General features: G+C 39.4%; 2 protein-coding genes across 2 annotated transcripts; both read right to left on the reverse strand.

Annotated features, from left to right (window-relative positions):
- Positions 1-242: 242 nt before the first annotated feature.
- Positions 243-1172, reverse strand: LOC124087687 (olfactory receptor 7A10-like). The gene has a single exon (XM_046436659.1). The coding sequence runs from the start codon at positions 1170-1172 to the stop codon at positions 243-245; it is 930 nt and encodes a 309-aa protein (XP_046292615.1).
- Positions 1173-8744: 7572 nt separating this feature from the next.
- On the reverse strand, positions 8745-9707 carry LOC124087688 (olfactory receptor 7A10-like). Its single transcript, XM_046436660.1, has one exon. It carries the CDS (start codon positions 9705-9707, stop codon positions 8745-8747), a length of 963 nt encoding a protein of 320 aa, XP_046292616.1.
- Positions 9708-18073: the final 8366 nt, after the last annotated feature.

An 18073-nucleotide genomic window follows, 5' to 3' on the forward strand; every position in this document is an offset into this window, starting at 1 on the left:
TTTGGGGCAAGCTTGGAAATGACAAGGGAAAGGGTTGGATTTCATAGTGATCACAGTGTGCAATAAAGTGAATGGTGTAGTGGAATTGTATGTCCAAGTTGGAATCAAAAAATGGAAACTCTGTGTTAACGTAGAAGAACCCAGTACTGCTTCCACATTCCAGTGAAGAATCCCGGATTCTGGTTCTGAGGCTCAGCCCTGCAATCATGGGCACTTATTCAGTCTCAGCACAATTAACACTTTTATCTTCCTGTGTCACAGAGTCTTCTCAGAGCGCTCTTGATGTCTTTGTTCCTCAGACTGTAGATGAAGGGGTTCAGCATGGGGGTGACCACAGTGTACATCACCGAAGCAGTTGCAATTGAGCACGAGTTTTGGGTCACAGCAGAACTGAGGTACACACCTAGGGTTGTGCCATAAAATAAGGAGACCACAGAGAGGTGAGATGCACAGGTGGAGAAGGCTTTGTACTTGCCCTGAGCTGATGAGATTGCATAGATGGAGGACACGATCTTGCAGTAAGAGTAAAGGATGCCAGTGAGGGGGACACCTCCCAGCAAAAGAGCAGCAAAATATATCACCACATCATTGAGAAAGGTGTCAGAGCAGGCACGCTGAACCACCTGGTTAAGTTCACAGAAAAAGTGTGGGATTTCCAAGTCTGTGCAGAAGGACAGCTGCAATACCATTAAGCTTTGTAACAATGCATGTAAAACACTCACAACCCAGGACACCAGAACTAGCAATCCACGGAGCCTGCAGTTCATGATGACCATATAGTGCAGGGGGTGACAGATGGCCAAAAACCGGTCGTAGGCCATCACCATCAAAAGGAACTCATCCAACCCAGCTAAGAGTACAAAAAAGTGAATCTGAGTGATGCAACTTCTGTAGGTAATGGCCTTGCTCTGTGTCTGGATGTTCACCAGCATCTTGGGGATGGTGGTGGAGGTGAAGCAGATGTCCACAAAGGACAGGTTGGAGAGGAAGAAGTACATGGGCGTGTGCAGGTGGGAGTCTGAGATGACAGCCAGAATGATGAGCAGGTTCCCCAGCACAGTGACCAGGTACATGGACAGGAAAAGGCCAAAGAGGAGAGGCTGCAATTCTGGGTCCTCTGAAAGTCCCAGAAGAATGAATTCTAAATGTAGAGTATCATTCCCTGCTTCCATATGCATGTGACTAGCGAAATTAGAAAAAGAGCATAATTAATTTTCCCATAGACAGATATTACTTACATCATTGAGATGAAACAATACATATTTTGCTGTAAATAATAATTTTAGTGATGGGTGAGTTGGTCATGTTGGAGTGGTTGCCTAACATATGCAAGGCCCTGGTTACCATCCTTATACCTCAGAAAAGAAAAAGAAAAGCCAAGAGAAACAGAAAAAACATAACTTCTGTAGAACATATGTGGCTCTTGTCCCCTAAGAGATCTTGTGCCACCTGTGATGAGGAATTCCTGTTTCATTCTGAAGGTTTCATTAGGAAGTTATGCAGTTAAGAATTCTAATGAGAAAGTTATTCAGGCCTTTGAGCAGTATAAATTGAGCACTGCTCATAAACACTTTGGTTGTTTCTGTGTCTCGGCTACAGTGAAGTGTGCATCAGTCAACGTGGAAGGGCAGATCTCTTCAAAATACCCATTTCATTTTCTTTGGCCACATAACCAGTAACAGGATTGCTGCATCAAGTAATAACTGTATTTTATAATCTGTATCAGTTAATTTTTTCCATAATGGCTTCAATAACTTGCATTCCCACCAACTCTAGGTCAGGATTCCTTTTTTTTGTTTACATATTCACTGGTCCTTGATATTCTTGCTCTTTTTGATAATAGCCCTTCCAACTGGAATTAGGCTTTGATTAGCATTTCCCAGATAGTTAGCAATTTTGAGCATATTTCTTAAGACTATTGGCCATACAGATCAAAGTGGAATAATATTCAGTTATTAATAAAATGATGAATCTTATCATTGGAGACAACATAGATGAACCTGGGGGACATTTATGAAGTGAAATCAGCCAGGTACAGGAACACTAAAGCTGCATGATATCATTCCTGTGTGGATTCTGAGAAATTTGATCTCATAGAATGTCAGCATAGCAGGATGGTCACCAGAAACTGAGGTGCATTCTGGGCCCAAAGGGAGGAGGAGAAGCTCCTCAAGGGGAACAATTACAGTAAGAGAAGAGGAATAGCTTCTGGTGATGTATTGCACAGTAGGCTAATTACAGTTAAAAATAACATGTTATCTATTTTAAAATAGATAGAGGGGAGGACTTTGAATGTTTGTCACAGAGAAATGATAAATGTTTCAGAAAATTAAGCCAATCATACTTGTTCAATTATTATACAATTTATACATGTATGTAAATATAGTTATTTTTTTGAATTTGTATAATTATATGTCAATTAAAAATAAAGCAATAACTAATTACTGTGTACCAACTATGTTCCATGCATTGGATGAGTAATCTGTATCAGTTAAAACAAAGACGTCCCCATTATACAAAGAGAGGGAAAGAACATAAGCAAAAATGGTTAAAACCACCTGATAAGTCCCATGGTGATGGGTACTAAGAGAAAAATAAAGAGTGAGAGGTAGTTGTAATTTTATAGCAATGCAGAGAAAACAAGCAGGAAGAGGGGCATCCAAAGAGAGACCACAAAGAAGGCAGGGCAGGAGCCACAAGTCATCCTCAGCAGTATGTTCTTCAAGGGGGTGACAGTCAGTGCACAGGTCCTAAGGAACATGCTTGTTTCAAAAAACTGAGACATAAAGGGAGCTGTTGGCAAGAAGGAGGCAAAATATGGAGAGTGATGGGAGATGCTGTCACAGAATATTAAAGAATGAGCTGGCCTCACTGCTCTCTGAGGCTTCAAGGTACAGGGAGTCCTTCATCCCTGAACCTCTTGCCCTTAGATTTACTACGAACACATTCTGTGGATTGCAAAAGGATTCCCTCCTTGCTACCATCCGAGGGTTAAGTTCTGGCCTCTAGCTGCCCAGAATCACCCGGGAATATAAAAGATCAGGTCGCCTTTTCTGAGCCCTCCATGAGGCAAACACGCACACTCACATACTCTCATAGCCTGATTTCTGCCATGGCCTCTCTGCACCGGTCACCCTGACAAGGTTGTGAGCTTCAACAAAACAAGCTGAGTTTGTCTTTTCTCTGAAGAATGTGGACAGGGTACCTGGAGATTCCACTCGACACTCTTTCCATGAACAAATGAGTGAACTCACCTTATATACAAACAGAGATATAATAAATAGTGGTATAAAGGTGTATTAAGAATTTTAATGCAAAAATATCAATAAGCTCATGTATAATGGCATAATTTTGCATGAACATACTTTATATACAGAGTTATGAAAAATTGTGCTGGTGAATGGATAGTTATGATGTAATGCATTCCACTATTGCCATGTATAAAATAAATTTAAAAAAAGATGCTGCTCCTCTTCTTCCCTGTGATTAAAAAGGAGCATGAAAATCTGTGCAGTCAGCAGAGAGAGGAAGACAAATAGAGAAGGATGGGGAGTGAGAGAAAAGGGGAGAGAGGGCAAAGAGGTGGATGGAACATGTAGAGGTGAGGGCAGAGGCAGAGCGAGCTGATGTGGACCCAGGGGAACAGGACCTTGCAAGCTCAGGTGTCTCTTCTCCAGGAGGAAAAGGCTGCCTTGGTCCTGGCAGCATCCCAAACCCAGTGACCCTCGCTGAGTGCCCAGCAAAAACCATAAGCAGCAAAATAATTTTGCCCAAAACTCCAAAGTAGTGACATTATGTTCTTAATCTACATTCTTAATGTTTTCATTATTGCATTGCAGTGATGCATAATGTTGGGGTAATTAACTATTTTTAGTTTTAGATGGTTAAAATGCCTGTATTTTATTTATTATTTCTTATGTTGTACTGAGAATTGAACCTAGTGCCCACACCGGAAAGGCAAAGGTTCTGCTTCTGAGCCCCAGCCCCAGTCCTGTTGGGGTCACTTTGACACAATCTCACATGCAGGGAATCTATTTTGCTCCACTTTAATCCCCGGTACGTACCTATTCCCTCCTCTCCTCCCTGTCACTATTTGTCCTCCTTATGTCAAGGCACCTGACAGACCTTACACTTCAAAAGAAAAAAATGACCAAAGGTCAAAAATCAACAATTCACTAGAGGAGATATCCAACATACCTACAGAAAGTGGGGAACTTTGAATATGAAATAGCAGATCTGTCTTCCCTAGTTCTGCCCCTTTCACCTGACCTATTGGCTTGTCCCTAGTTATGTCACAGATAAGGCAGGCCTTTTCTCACTATTTTAAAATTCATACAGAATCATTGTGCCTGTTCACTGAGTATACATGTGATCATTCCATATATGTATGTGCTGTGTGATGATCACATCAGGGTAATCAGCCTTTCAATCTCCTTAAGTCCTTACTCTACTTCCTTATCTTTTTACTTTGCTTGTTTGGTGTGTGTGGCAACATTTCATGATTGTTCTTGGGTTTGGGGCTTTTTAAAATTTTTTATACCTGTTATTTTGTTAGACATAATAATTATATATTTATGGGGCATATTGTGATGTTTTGAAACATGAGGATATTGCATAAAGATCAAAAAAGCATACCAGTAAGAAAATGTAAAAATAAATTGCTTGAACCTTGGAGATAAAAGATAAGGAAGTAGAGTAAAAAGTTATGATTGAATCTTTCTTATCTAAAGATAAACAAACTCCAATATACTTGTGTTAGGTGGATATGATCTCCAGTAAAATGATGAGGAGCAATGCCTACATTGTATTGTGGAAAATCAAGAGGCACAGAGACCTAAGAGAGTACTCCTTATTAGTACAAGGAGTGCAGAAGAAGTTTTACCAGCATTTTTTTTAAAGCAAGGCATCACAAATTAAGAAATATGCGATTGTTGAGTCACATCTTTCAGAATGTGACTGGAGCCCAATAACAAACACTGGTCTATTGGAAAACATTAGAATCTGTGGACTTTCAGAGACTCCCCACAGATACATCCCCACTTATGTGCTGTGTATATGTAAATGAAACTAGAGACAATATGCAAAATCAGTGAAAAAAAAAACTCTGAAAGAATTTTTAAAAAATAGAATGAGAGGGAATACACTCCAAATCTAAGCAAAGGGTCTTAACAATTTGAAACAGAGAGGTCGACGGCAATCCCACTGACTTCATCTTGACAGGTTGTGAAATACTTGCAACCCAAAACTCTTTGGCATACTCATCTTCACTTATTAATTCATTTTCCATGTGGATACCCAGAGAGGAAGAAGATTGCATGAAATATCTATGTCACGATTTTTTCCTGCAGGAATTTATTTACAGAAATTCCTAAATCTGGATCTTTCTCACCAGTATGAAAATATGCTGAAATATGTTGCATTAAAACTGTTTTTAAAAAAATAATGAGCCCTCCTGTGCATATCTCTCCATACTTAATACTGGATTTACCCATTCCCCTTCATTGCAAAGGTAAGCAGACTTACATTTTACTTTATTTGAACCACTTCGTTCCTTCCTTACCTCTTCTAATTGAGATTCTGTTACCATAAGTTAATGGTCAATAGTGAGCCCATGTTGCTAATTTCTTGGTCACTTCTCATTTTTAGTGTATTGTAAATCCATTAATAAATTAATTAAGCTAGCTAAGGACACCACCATCTCTGGGCTGCAGACTAGGCTAGTTGGGCTCTCAGGGAACCTCAGATGAAAGCTCCTGCCTTCATTCTGTTCAGTATTTTCCTGCAGTGTCCACTGGGTCTGCAGGCTCACCTCAGTGGCATCTCTGAAGGGAGGGTCTTCATGCACATGCATCAGTTGTTCCCTTAATGTTGAAGGTGCAGAGTGAGGCTCTGACTCCAGGCAAGAAAACAGAAATGGGTCCAGCTTTGGTACTCAAGTCAGATTTCAAAATCCTGAAGAATCAATTATGCCCCAGGGTGTGCACTCCGGGAGAGCAGGAGCAATCACAGCCTACAGCTTTCTCTATTTGCTCAGTAGGCACATGTCCTTCTTTTTTATTCCAACCTCTAAGCACCTGATTTCCCTGCAGGACTCTGGTCTACAATAAGGAAAGGAAGAGTTTGCATAGATTCCCCTGAGATCAGAGTGGAGTGCTATTAATCTGCCCCTTTTTACCACCAATCCATGAGCCTCACCTTCCTGATGTCCCACCACCCATCACCACATCCACCCTTTTTGTTCTACTTTTCTTCCCATGTCTAAAACTAAGAAACTGGCCCTGGTTAGGTATCTTGTGCCCTCCAAACACTGACTCACATTGGGGACACAGTCTCTGGCATATCTAGATGTTTTCTCTGTCCCTCTTTAATAGAGGTGTAAGCTGTGTGTTTTGAAATGTGAAACCACAAGACGGCACTTCCTGCACTCATTATAAAACCAGAAATTTCATGCTGGTAATGAACTTATTTGTGGACAATACCAGAAATTTTGTGCTGGTAATGAACTTACATTTCTATAATGAGAGACCAAATGATGGTTCTTGATTTCGGATGTGATAAAGACCTACAATGATAGAAAGTAAATACCCTGCTATGTTATTAATGAGGTTTCCTGAACTGAGGAACTCAGGACTCTGGCAAGATCTCAGGACAGTGAGGGCTTCCCATGTATGGGCAGAAGGGAGGCAGTAGGAGAGGTTCTTAAGTAGTAAAAGCCACCGTGTAAATCACACATCCATCTGTATTATCTCCCCTAGTCTCTACACAGCAGAGAGTGAGAGCAATGAAACATCAGATGCCAGCATTTCTTACTGTTCCAAATCTGTTTATTTCAATAGCCAACATTTTTACCCCAATCAGAAAGCAAACTTCACCAGTCTTCTGTACATCTTATGTCTGGATTCACAGAAAGCCACAGCCCATTATCAACTAGTCGGTGTTCTCTTCATTTACCTGCTCTTGTTTGAAGGCAGTACACAGGGTAATTTTAAGCACAGGATGCATGATGACAGCAATGACAGCTTACAGTCACATGGGACAAAGTGAAGAGCAATCATGGGTTCAAGAGGAAAGGGAAACACATCAAAATGTGAACAGGTTATAAACGGCTTCCTCAGATGTCCATCACTTTTTTATTTATAATTTTAACTGAACTTTTAATGGGAGAAAATTATAGATTAATGGACAGTAGTGAAAACTGACAGAGAGAGATCCAAGGCACATTTTGTGAACTTCCACCATGGTAACACTGAGCAAAATATCACAGCCAGGTGTTTACAGTGATAACAAGGAAATGAAATCACAGCAATGAGAATTGTCCATGGCCATGTATATTGTAGCATCATCCACAATAGCTACGCTATGAAGTCACCCACATGCCCATCACCTGATGAGAGGACGAAAGAAACGTGGCATATATACAACTTGAACATACTCAGCCATATGTAAAAATGAATTCCTGTTACTTGGGGCAATGTGGATGGAACTGGAGGATATTGTGCTAATTGAAGAACGCAGATACCAAAAGACAAGTACTTTAAACCTAAAGAGGAGGTTTTTTTTTTCTAAAAAAAAGCAAAATGTTACCCTGAACAAAGGATAGAGATTACTAGATGTTGGGAAGGGGTTGAAGAGGGTGGATAAGTGAGGCTGGATTTGATCAGTGCACACTCTAGGCAGGTGTGGAAATATCATGCAGAACCTAACAATTACAATAATTTATGATCATCAAAAAAAAATACAGAATAGCTCCCATCAGTTAAGTGTCAAGAGTTTTACATTTTACAGCTGTATCTACCTCCAACACTGCCCAGAGCCTGGACAGTCAAACCATTAATCTATTCATCATTTATATATTGCTAGCATTTCGAAAGTGTTGTCTAGCACATAGAAATATGTGCCTGGAAAAATGACAGAGTAGATACCTCTGGGGACCTCTTTTGCCCATGACTATGTTAGCCACTGTGGACACCATGCTGAAAAAGAAACAGGATCCAAAAAGTTGAGAATAAAACCTAATGACCAGCTAATGCCATGGTATGTTAAAAGCTACCTTATGAAGATTGGAAGTTCTGGAATTAATACAGGAAATAAATCATGAACACACAATTGAAGATCTATTCTCTGTCGGGCATGGTGGTGCATGCTTGTAATCCAAGCGACTAAGGAGGATGAGGCAGGAGGATCAAGGATGAAGGTCAGCCTCAGCAATTTAGTGAGGCCCTAAGTACTTAGCCAGTCACTGTATCAAACAAAAACCAGAAATGTCCATGGATATGGCTCAGTGGTTAAGCACCCTTGGGTCCAATCCCTAGTACTAAAAATATATTTTCTCAGATTTGCTTCCACAATGAAGTTATGAAAATATCCTTAGTTGATGAATATTATTTTCACATGTTAATACAAATTAGTACTCTTTTTAGCAAAATATACAATTAAGTAGCATGACATATGTCATTTGAGATTAAATTAGTTCTAAAATTATATCTTTTGGGACAAATGAGAATTTTCAAGTATTTCTCATATAAGTTGGGAATGATTTTGGGAACATTCAGAAATGACAAATGAAAAGGATTGAATTTCATAGAGATCACAATGTGCAATAAAAATAATGACTCAGTGGAATTGTATGAGGAACTCTAAATCAAAGAAATGGAAATGCAAGAATAAAGGAGAAGGAGCAAGTTCTGTTTCCAGGTTATGATACAGAAAATCAGTTCTGAGCATTGAGGCTCTGAGCCCTGCAATCACGGGCACTTATTCAGTTTCCTTACAATTGACACTTTAATCTTTCTCAAAGAGTTTCTCAGAGCACTCTTGATATCCTTGTTCCTCAGACTGTAGATGAAGGGGTTCAGCATGGGGGTGATCACAGTGTACATCCCAGAAGCTGTAGCAATGGAGCGAGAGTTTTGGGTCACAGGAGAACTAAGGTACACACCTATGCTTGTGCCATAAAATAAGGAGACCACGGAGAGGTGAGACGCACAGGTGGAGAAGGCTTTGTACTTGCCCTGAGCTGAAGAGATTGCATGGATTGAGGACACTATCTTGCAGTAAGAGTAAAGGATGCCAGTGAGGGGGCCAACAGCCAGCAAGAGAGCAGCAAAATATATCACCACGTCATTGAGAAAGGTGTCAGAGCAGGCACACTGAACCACCTGGTTAAGTTCACAGAAAAAGTGTGGGATGTCCAAGTCTGTGCAGAAGGACAGCTGCAATATCATTAAGCTTTGTAACAATGCATGTAAAACACTCACAACCCAGGACACCAGAACTAGCAATCCACAGAGCCTGCAGTTCATGATGACCATGTAGTGCAGGGGGTGACAGATGGCCACAAATCGGTCGTAGGCCATCACAGTCAAAAGGAAATCATCCAACACAGTGAAGAGTACAAAAAAGTGAATCTGGGTGATGCAACCTGCATAAATAATGGCCTTGCTCTGTGTTTGGATGTTCACCAGAATCTTGGGGATGGTGGTGGAGGTGAAGCAGGTGTCCACAAAGGGCAGGTTGGAGAGGAAGAAGTACATGGGCATGTGCAGGTGGGAGTCTGAGATTGTGGCCAGGATGATGAGCAGGTTCCCCAGTACAGTGACCAGGTACATGGACAGGAAAAGCCCAAAGAGGAGGGTCTGCAATTCTGGGTCCTCTGCAAGTCCCAGAAGAAGGAATTCTAAATGTTGAGTACCATTTCCTGGTTCCATATGCATGTGACTACCAGAAATGAGAAATATGGCATAACAAATTTTTACAGACAGGTAATACAACATTGAAATGAAACAATACATATTTTGCTGTAAAATATTAATTTTATTGATGGTTGTATAGCTCATGTTGGAGTGGCTGCCTAATATATGCAAGGCCCAGGTTACCATCCATATGCCTCAAAAAAGAAAAAGAAAAGCCAAGGGAAATGAATTAAATCATCTTCTATAGAACATGTGTGGCACCTGCCCCCTAAGGGATCCTGTGACACTTCTGATGAGGAATTCCTGTTTCATTCTCAAGTTTTCACTAGGAAGTCATGTTTTTCAGAATTCTAAAGAGAAATTTACTCAGGCCTTTGAGAAGTATGAATTAGCACCCCTCATGAACACTTTGGTTGTTTCTGTGTCTTGGCTACAGTGAATTGTGCATCAGTCAATGTGGAAGGGCAGATATCTTCAAAATATCCATTTCATTTCCTTTGACCACATACCCAGTAGTAGGATTGCTGCATCAAGTGATATCTGTATTTTAAATTTTGTGGATTCTCGATATTGTTTTCGATAATGGCTTCATTAACTTGCATTCTCGCAAACTCTAGGTCAGGATTCCTTTTTTCTCCACATACTCACTGGCCCTTGATATCCCTGCTCTTTTTGATAATAGCCCTTCCAACTGGAGTTAGGCTTTGCTTAGCATTTCCCATATAATAAGCAATTTTGAGCATATTACAGATGGCTATTGGCCATTTGTAAGTGGTACAGATACACAGTAGAATAATATTTGGCTGTTAATAAAATGATGGATCTTATCATTGGAGACAACATAGATGAAGCTGGGGACATTTATGAAGTGAAAAAAGCCAGGTACAGGAACACTACAGCTGCATGATATCATTCCTGTGTGGATTCTGAGAAGTTTGATCTCAAAGAATGTCAGCATAGAATGATGGTCACCAGAAGCTGAGGTACATTTTGGGCCCAAAGGGATGAGGAGAAGCTCCTCAAGGGGAAAATATTACAGTAAGAGAAGAGGAATAACTTCTGGTGATGTATTGCACAGTAGGGTAATTATAGTTAAAAATAATATGTTACCTATTTTAAAATAGTGGGGAGGATTTTGAATGTTTGTCACAGAGAAATGATAAATGTTTCAGAAAATTAAGCCAATCGTATGAGTTCAATTATTATAAAATTTATACGTGTATGTAAATATAAAGTTATTTTTGTGAACTTGATAATTATAAGTCAATTAAAAATAAAGCAATACTAATTACTGAGTACCAAGTACGTTCAATGCATTGGATTAGTAATCTGTATGAGTTAAAACAAAGAAGTCCCCATTATCCAAAAAGAGGGAAAGAACATAAGCAAAAATTGTTAAAAATCATATAATATGTCCCATAGTGATGGGAAAAAGAAAGAGCAGAGAGGTAGTTGTACTTTTATAGAAATGCAGGGAAAACCAGTAAGAAGAGGGGCATCCAAAGAAAGACCACAAGGAAGGCAGGGCAGGAGCCACAAGTCATCCTCAGTGGTGTGGTCTCCACTGGGGGGACAGTCAGTGCATATGTCCTAAGGAACTGCTTGTTTCCAAGAACTGAGGCAAAAAAGAAAGCTGTTAGCAAGGAGGAGATAAAATATGGAGAGCGATGAGAGATGTTGTCAGAGAATATTAAAGAATGAGCTGGCCTCACTGCTCTCTGAGGCTACAAGGTACAGGGAGTCCTTCAACCACACCTGGAAACCCTTGCCCTTAGATTTGCTGCAAACACATTCTGTGGACTGCAAAAGGATCCCCTCCTTGCTATCACCTGAGTGTTAAGTTCTGGCCTTGAGCTACTAAGAATCAACCTGGAAAACATAAGATCAGGTCGCCTTTTCTGAGCCCCCCATGAGGCAAACACACACACTCATACACTCTCATAGCCTGATTTCTGCCATGGTCTCTCTGCAGCAGTCACCCTGACAAGGTTGTGAGCTTCAACAAAACAAGATGAGTTTGTCTTTTCTCTGAAGAATGTGGTCAGGGTACCTAGAGATTCCACTCGACACTCTTTCCTTGAACAAATGAATGAACCCACCTTATATACAGAGATATGATAAATTGTGGTATAAAGGTGTCTTAAGAATTGTAATGCAAAAAAAATAATAGAGCTCATGTATAATGGCCTAATTTGGTATAAACATACTTTATATACAGAGTTATGAAAAATTGTGTTGTGAATGGATAATTATGAATGTAATGCATTTCATTATTGTCATATAAAAAAGAAATTAAAAAATGCTGCTCTTCTTCCCTGTGTTTAAAAAGTAGCATGAAAATCTGTGCAGTCAAAAGAGGGAGGAAGAGAACTAGAGAAGGATGGGGAGTGAGAGAAAAGGAGAGAGAAGGCAAAGGGGTGGATGGAACATGAAGTGTTGAGGGCAGAGTGCAAGGTGATGTGGACCCAGAGGAACAGGACCATGCAAGCCCAGGTGTCTCTTCTCCAGGAGGGAAAGGCTTCCTTTGTCCTGGCAGTGTTCCAAACTCTGTGACCCTCGCTGAGTGCCCAGTACAAACCATAAGCAGCAAAATAAATTTGCCCAAAACACCAAAGTAGTGACATCATGTTTTTAATCTACATTTTTAATATTGTTATTATTGCATTGCAGTGATGCATAGTGTTGGGGTCATTAAATATTTTTAGTTGTAGATGATCACAATACCTGTATGTTATTTACTTATTTTTTTCTGAGAATTGAACCGAGTGCCCACACCTGCTAGGCAAGCTCTCTGCCACTAAGACCCAGCCCCAGCCCTGTCGGGGTCACTTTGACACAATCTCACATGCAGGGAATCTATTTTGCTCCACTTTAGTTCCCAGTACCTCCCTTTTCCATCCTCTCCTCCCTCCCACTATTCCTCTTCCTTGTGTCAAGGAACCTGACAGACCATACACTTCAAAATAAAAAAAAAAATGACCAAAGGTTAAAAATCAGCAATTCACAAGAGGAGATATCCAAGGTACCTACAGCAAAGTGGGGAATTTTGAATATGAAATAGCAGATCTGTCTTCCCTAGTTCTGCCCCTTTCACCTGACCTATTTGCTTATCCCTAGTTATGTTGTAGATAAGACAGGCCATTTCTTACTATTTTAAAATTCATACAGAATCATTGTGCCTGTTCACTGAGTATACATGTGATCATTCCATATATGTATGTGCTGTGTGAGGATCACATCAGAGTAATTAGTGTTTCAATCTCCTTAACTCCTACCATTACTTTGCTTGTTTTTTTTGTGTGTGGCATCATTTCATAATTGTTCCTGGGTTTGGGGCTTTTTAAAATTTTTTGTACATGTTATTTTGTTAGACATAATAATTATATATATATATATATATATATATATATATATATATATATATATATATATATATGGCATATTTTGATGTTTTGGTACATGAGAATATTGCATAATGATCAAAAAAAGTACCAGCAAGAAAATGTAAAAACAAATTGCTTGAGCCTTGGAAATAAAAGACAAGGAAGTAGAGTAAAAGTTATGATTGAATCTTTGTTATCTAAAGATAAACAAACTCCAGTATACTTGTGCATGGTGGTTATGATCTCCAGTAAAATGATGAGGAGAAATGCCTTCATTGTATCATGGAAAATCAAGAGGCACAGAGACCTAAGAGAGACATGAAAATAAGTTGGAAATATGTTGAAAAGTTGACTTATTACTGCAAGGAGTACAGAAGAACTTTCACCAGCATTTTCGTTTAAAGCAAGGATTCACAAGGCAAGAAATATACGATTGTTGAGTCACATTATTCAGAATGAAAAACTCTGCCAGGAGCCCAATAACAATCACTGGTCTATTGGAAGACATTAGAATCTGTAGACTTTCAGAGACTCCCCACAGATACATCTCCACTTATGTGCTGTGCATATGTAAATTAAACTAGGGACAACATGCAAAATTAGTGAAAAAAACTCCGAAAGAATTAAAAAAAAATAGAATGAGAGGGAATACCCTCCAACCCTAAGCAAAGGGTCTTAACAATTTGAAATAGAGAGTTCAATGGCCATCCTGTTGACTTCATCTTGACAGGTTGTGAAATACTTGCAACAAAAAACTCTTTGGCATACTCATCTTCACTTATTAAGTTAGTTCAATTTCCATGTGGATACCCAGAGAGGAGGAGGATTCAATAAAATATCTATATCATGATTTTCTCCTGCAGGAATTTATTTAAAGAAATTCCTAAATCAGACCTTTCTCACCAATATGAAAGTGTGCTGAAATATGTTCCATTATAATTTTTTAAAAAAATGAGCTCCCTCCAGTGCATATCTCTCCATACTTAATACTGGATTTACCCATTCCCCTTCATTGCACAGGTACGCAAACTTACATTTTACTTTATTTGAATCACTTCGTGCCTCTCATCCCTCTTCTAATTGAGATTCCATTACCATAAGTTAATGGTCAACAGTGACACCGTGTTGCTGATTTTTGGGGCACTTCTCCTTTTTAGTATCTTATAAATCCATTAATAAATTAATTAAGCTAGCAAAGGACACCACCATCTCTGGGCTGCAGGCCAGGCTAGTTGGACTCTCAGGAAACCTCAGGTTAAAGCTCTCTTCAGTCCTCTCCTGCAGTGTCTGCTGGGTTCTCAGACTCACCTCCGTGGCATCACTGGTGGGAAGGTCATCATGAACATGCATCAGTTCTTCCCTGTAGGTTGAAGGTGCAGAGTGAGGCTCTGACCCCAGACAAGAGAACAGGAATGGGTCCAGCTTTGGTCCTCATGTCAGATTTGAAGATCCTGAAGAATGAATTAAGTCCCAAGGGCGTGCACTCAGGGAGAGCCGGAGCAATCACAGCCTACAGCTTTCTCTATCTGCTCACTAGGCACATGTCCTTCTTTATACTGCAACCTCTTAGCACCTGATTTCCCTGCAGGACTCTGGTCTATAATCAGAAAAGGAAGAGTTTACATAGATTCCCCTGAGAGCAGAGTGGAGTCAGGTGCATCAGCTCATATTACCACCAATCTACAGGCCCCATCCTCCTACCACCATATCCCTCCTGTGAGTCATAGTTTTCTTCCATGTGTGAAACTAAGAAACCTGCCCTGGTTACTTATCTTGTGTCCTCAAAACATTGACTCATGTGGGGACACAGTCTGTGGTGTCTCTAGAAATTTTTTCTATCCCTCTTTAACAGAGGAGTGAGCTGTTTTTGTATAAAATGTGAATCCATAAGACAACACCTCCTGTATTCATCATGCTTTGCCAACAATACCCACAATGTCATGCATCTGATAAACTCACATGTGTCTAATGAGGGATCAAATGATGGCTCTTACCTTAGGATGTCAGTATGAGTTTGAAGAGATGAGAATCTTCAGGCGCCAAAACTTGAACTCCCTTCTCATTTCATGCTCATTCAAAGTTGGCTCTTTTCATATGTCTTCTCACAAATTTCAAAATGAAACGTGATTTTGTAGGTACATGCAGATTTGTGTGGGTGGATAACTCAACTCTTAAGAAAATTACAAATCCACAGGCACACATATCGTATTCACATCTGGTACCATGACGACTTTCTGTGGACCCACAAAGTATTTCCACAAACTTCATTTATTCCTCACAACATTGTTCTACCATTATGCTTGTTTCCCTAGATTAACTTCAGAATAAAGGACACTTGGGGTGTTAACTTTCTTGATATTAAATTAATGGTGCCATTTTGATGTCACATATTTTAGGGCATTATATAATATTTCCATATTTGTATACACTGGTTAATGACCAGATCAAGATGAGCATAATTACCTCATCAAGATTTATCATTTCTTTGTTGTGAACACACTCCAGACTGCTAGAAAAAGAGGAAAGTGAAATAGGGCAAGGAGAGAGAAGGGAAAGGAGAGGTACTGGGGACTAAGTTGGAGCCAATTGTATTCCATGCTTTATGATTATGTCAAAATGAATCCCAATATTATGTATAATTATAAAGCACTAGTTGGACTTCATCATTTTTGAAATATGCAGGAACTTATTGTGACTGTATGGTGCAATAGAACAGCAGAACCAATTCCTCCTACCTGACTACAACTTAGTACCCTGGTGCCAACCTTCTTCTGTCCCTCCTGCTTCCTTACCCTTTCCAGACTCTGGGATCCAGCGCTCTGCTCTGTGCTCCTGTGAGACCAACTTCTGTACCTTCTACATGTGAGTTAGGTCCTGCAGTACTTGTCTCTCTGTGCCTGGCTTGTTGCCCTTCACAAGGTGACCTCCAGTTCTCTCCATAGGATAAAGGATGCCAATTTTATAACAATTATATAAAAAACAGTTAAACCATATTGAACATCTTCTTTAATTAAGCACATGAGGAGAACTGTTCATAGTAATGTTTTATATCTTTTTATGAATAACTACAATAGAGGAGCTCAAAGTCTCCAGAGAAGGGGAAGATAGGAGCATTAATTATCTTCATTTTATCAGTATTTAATGCACACAAGTAAGTATTCCACTGTACTACTTCTACATGCAATTATTATCTTTCTGAAATTGTTCAAGAAAATATATTTGTTGACTATCCTGACATGATCATTACATACTGTATACATAAATTGAATTAATACGCCATACCCTATTTGTACAATTAAGAAAATAATTATTAAATAAAATATTTTAAATTATGCATGTCATAAATGATAATAGAATAAATCAGACATTATTACCCTATGTGCATACATGACTATATGACCTATGTTGCTATCTACATCATATAAACCCGATGAATGTGAAGTCATACTCCATTTATGCATAATGTGTCAAAATGCATTCTGCAGTCATGTATAATAATTGGAACAATTTTTTAGAAATACATTTCAAGAATTGATAAGAAAATTTTTTAAAACTAGGGGAGTTTTTTTATACACTGTGGATATTTGCTTTATTATTATAATCTACCTATATTTACCCTATGACATAAGGTTGCAAACCTCAAATATGGACAATAAGATTCACCCTAAAATAAATTAAATTTAAATTAAATGATATCCAAAAAGGCAAAATAGACATATACAAATTATTTCAAAACAATTACACTTTTTGAAATGCAAGAAAAAATGGTCAATGTGCCTGAGACAATAACCTAAAATAATAGATACAAATGCTTAGGAACATGAAAATGTGCTCAATTTTATGAGTATACAAAGAAAATCACATTAAAATCATCAAGGGAACTTTGAATACCTTACTTTGGTGTTTGCTGAAATCTTAAATCTGCAACACTCAGAGACAGAGCGATTCTTCGTTGGGGAGAATCCCAGAAGCAGGAGTCTGTATCAGAAGCTCTTGTTTCCTCTGAGCTTAATTTATACTTTAGTAAAGCTTCTCTAGAGCCATCTTAACATGAGGTCTGGGACCATGGCCTGCTCTCTGTGACCTCAAGCTGGTTGCCTGGTGACCATAAGGTCCTGCTACCTGGTGAAAAGTGACCAGGAACCTCCAGAGACAGTGTGTATCAGATCGTCCAACAAAGTGGCAAATGCTGAGTGGAGTTTTAAAATCTTAATTTAATATTTATGGACAAGTGATTGTACGTATCCATAGGGTGAACACGATGTTTTTAGCACATGTACACAATGTGTGCTGAACAAAATAGCTTAAGGGAACTTTACCTCCCCATATCATTACCTTATGATTCCAGGTTTGTGCTCCTCACTTCAGATCTTCATAAAACACATGACAAGTTCTGGGCACTGCAGGCACCACCCACCCCCACTCACTGTGGAACACCAGGACTGGGTCTTCCTATTCACCTGTGTTCCTGTACCTGTTATCCAGCCTCCCTCCTCCTCCTCCTCCTGACTCCTTCCCAGCCTCCAGGGCCACTATTCTGTATGTAGGTTGAGGCTCCTTTGGCCTCTACATAGGAGCACAAGCAGTGTTTGCTTCTGTCTGGCTTCTTTCATGGGACACAATGGCCTCTCCCTTTTATTCTCTTGTAAATGACAAGATTTAATTCTTCTTGAAGGATGGAGAGCACTCAGTTATAAATATACCACATTTGACTACTGTGAAGACTGCCCAAGGAACACTGGGTAGTGCAGGTATGTCTTTGGAAGCTAATTTCATTCTCGTTTTTTTGTTGTTGTTATCAACATCTACATCCATGAGTCTGGATTTTTTTTTTTTTTTCTGCCTCTTAGTTAATCTGCCCATGTATAGTTTTGTGGCTCAGACTCTCTCTTCTTTCTCTTCGACCTTCTCCTAATTTTCATTCTATTCAACTAAAATTCACACAGGAAAAACTCCTTATCAGGAACTGTACTAGACATCATGGTTGCAGGCACAGAT

Source organism: Marmota monax, unplaced genomic scaffold (assembly GCF_021218885.2).
Source record: "Marmota monax isolate L192 unplaced genomic scaffold, Marmota_monax_Labrador192_F-V1.1 WCK01_AAM20220418_F8-fsc00021, whole genome shotgun sequence".
Lineage (NCBI taxonomy): Eukaryota > Metazoa > Chordata > Mammalia > Rodentia > Sciuridae > Marmota > Marmota monax.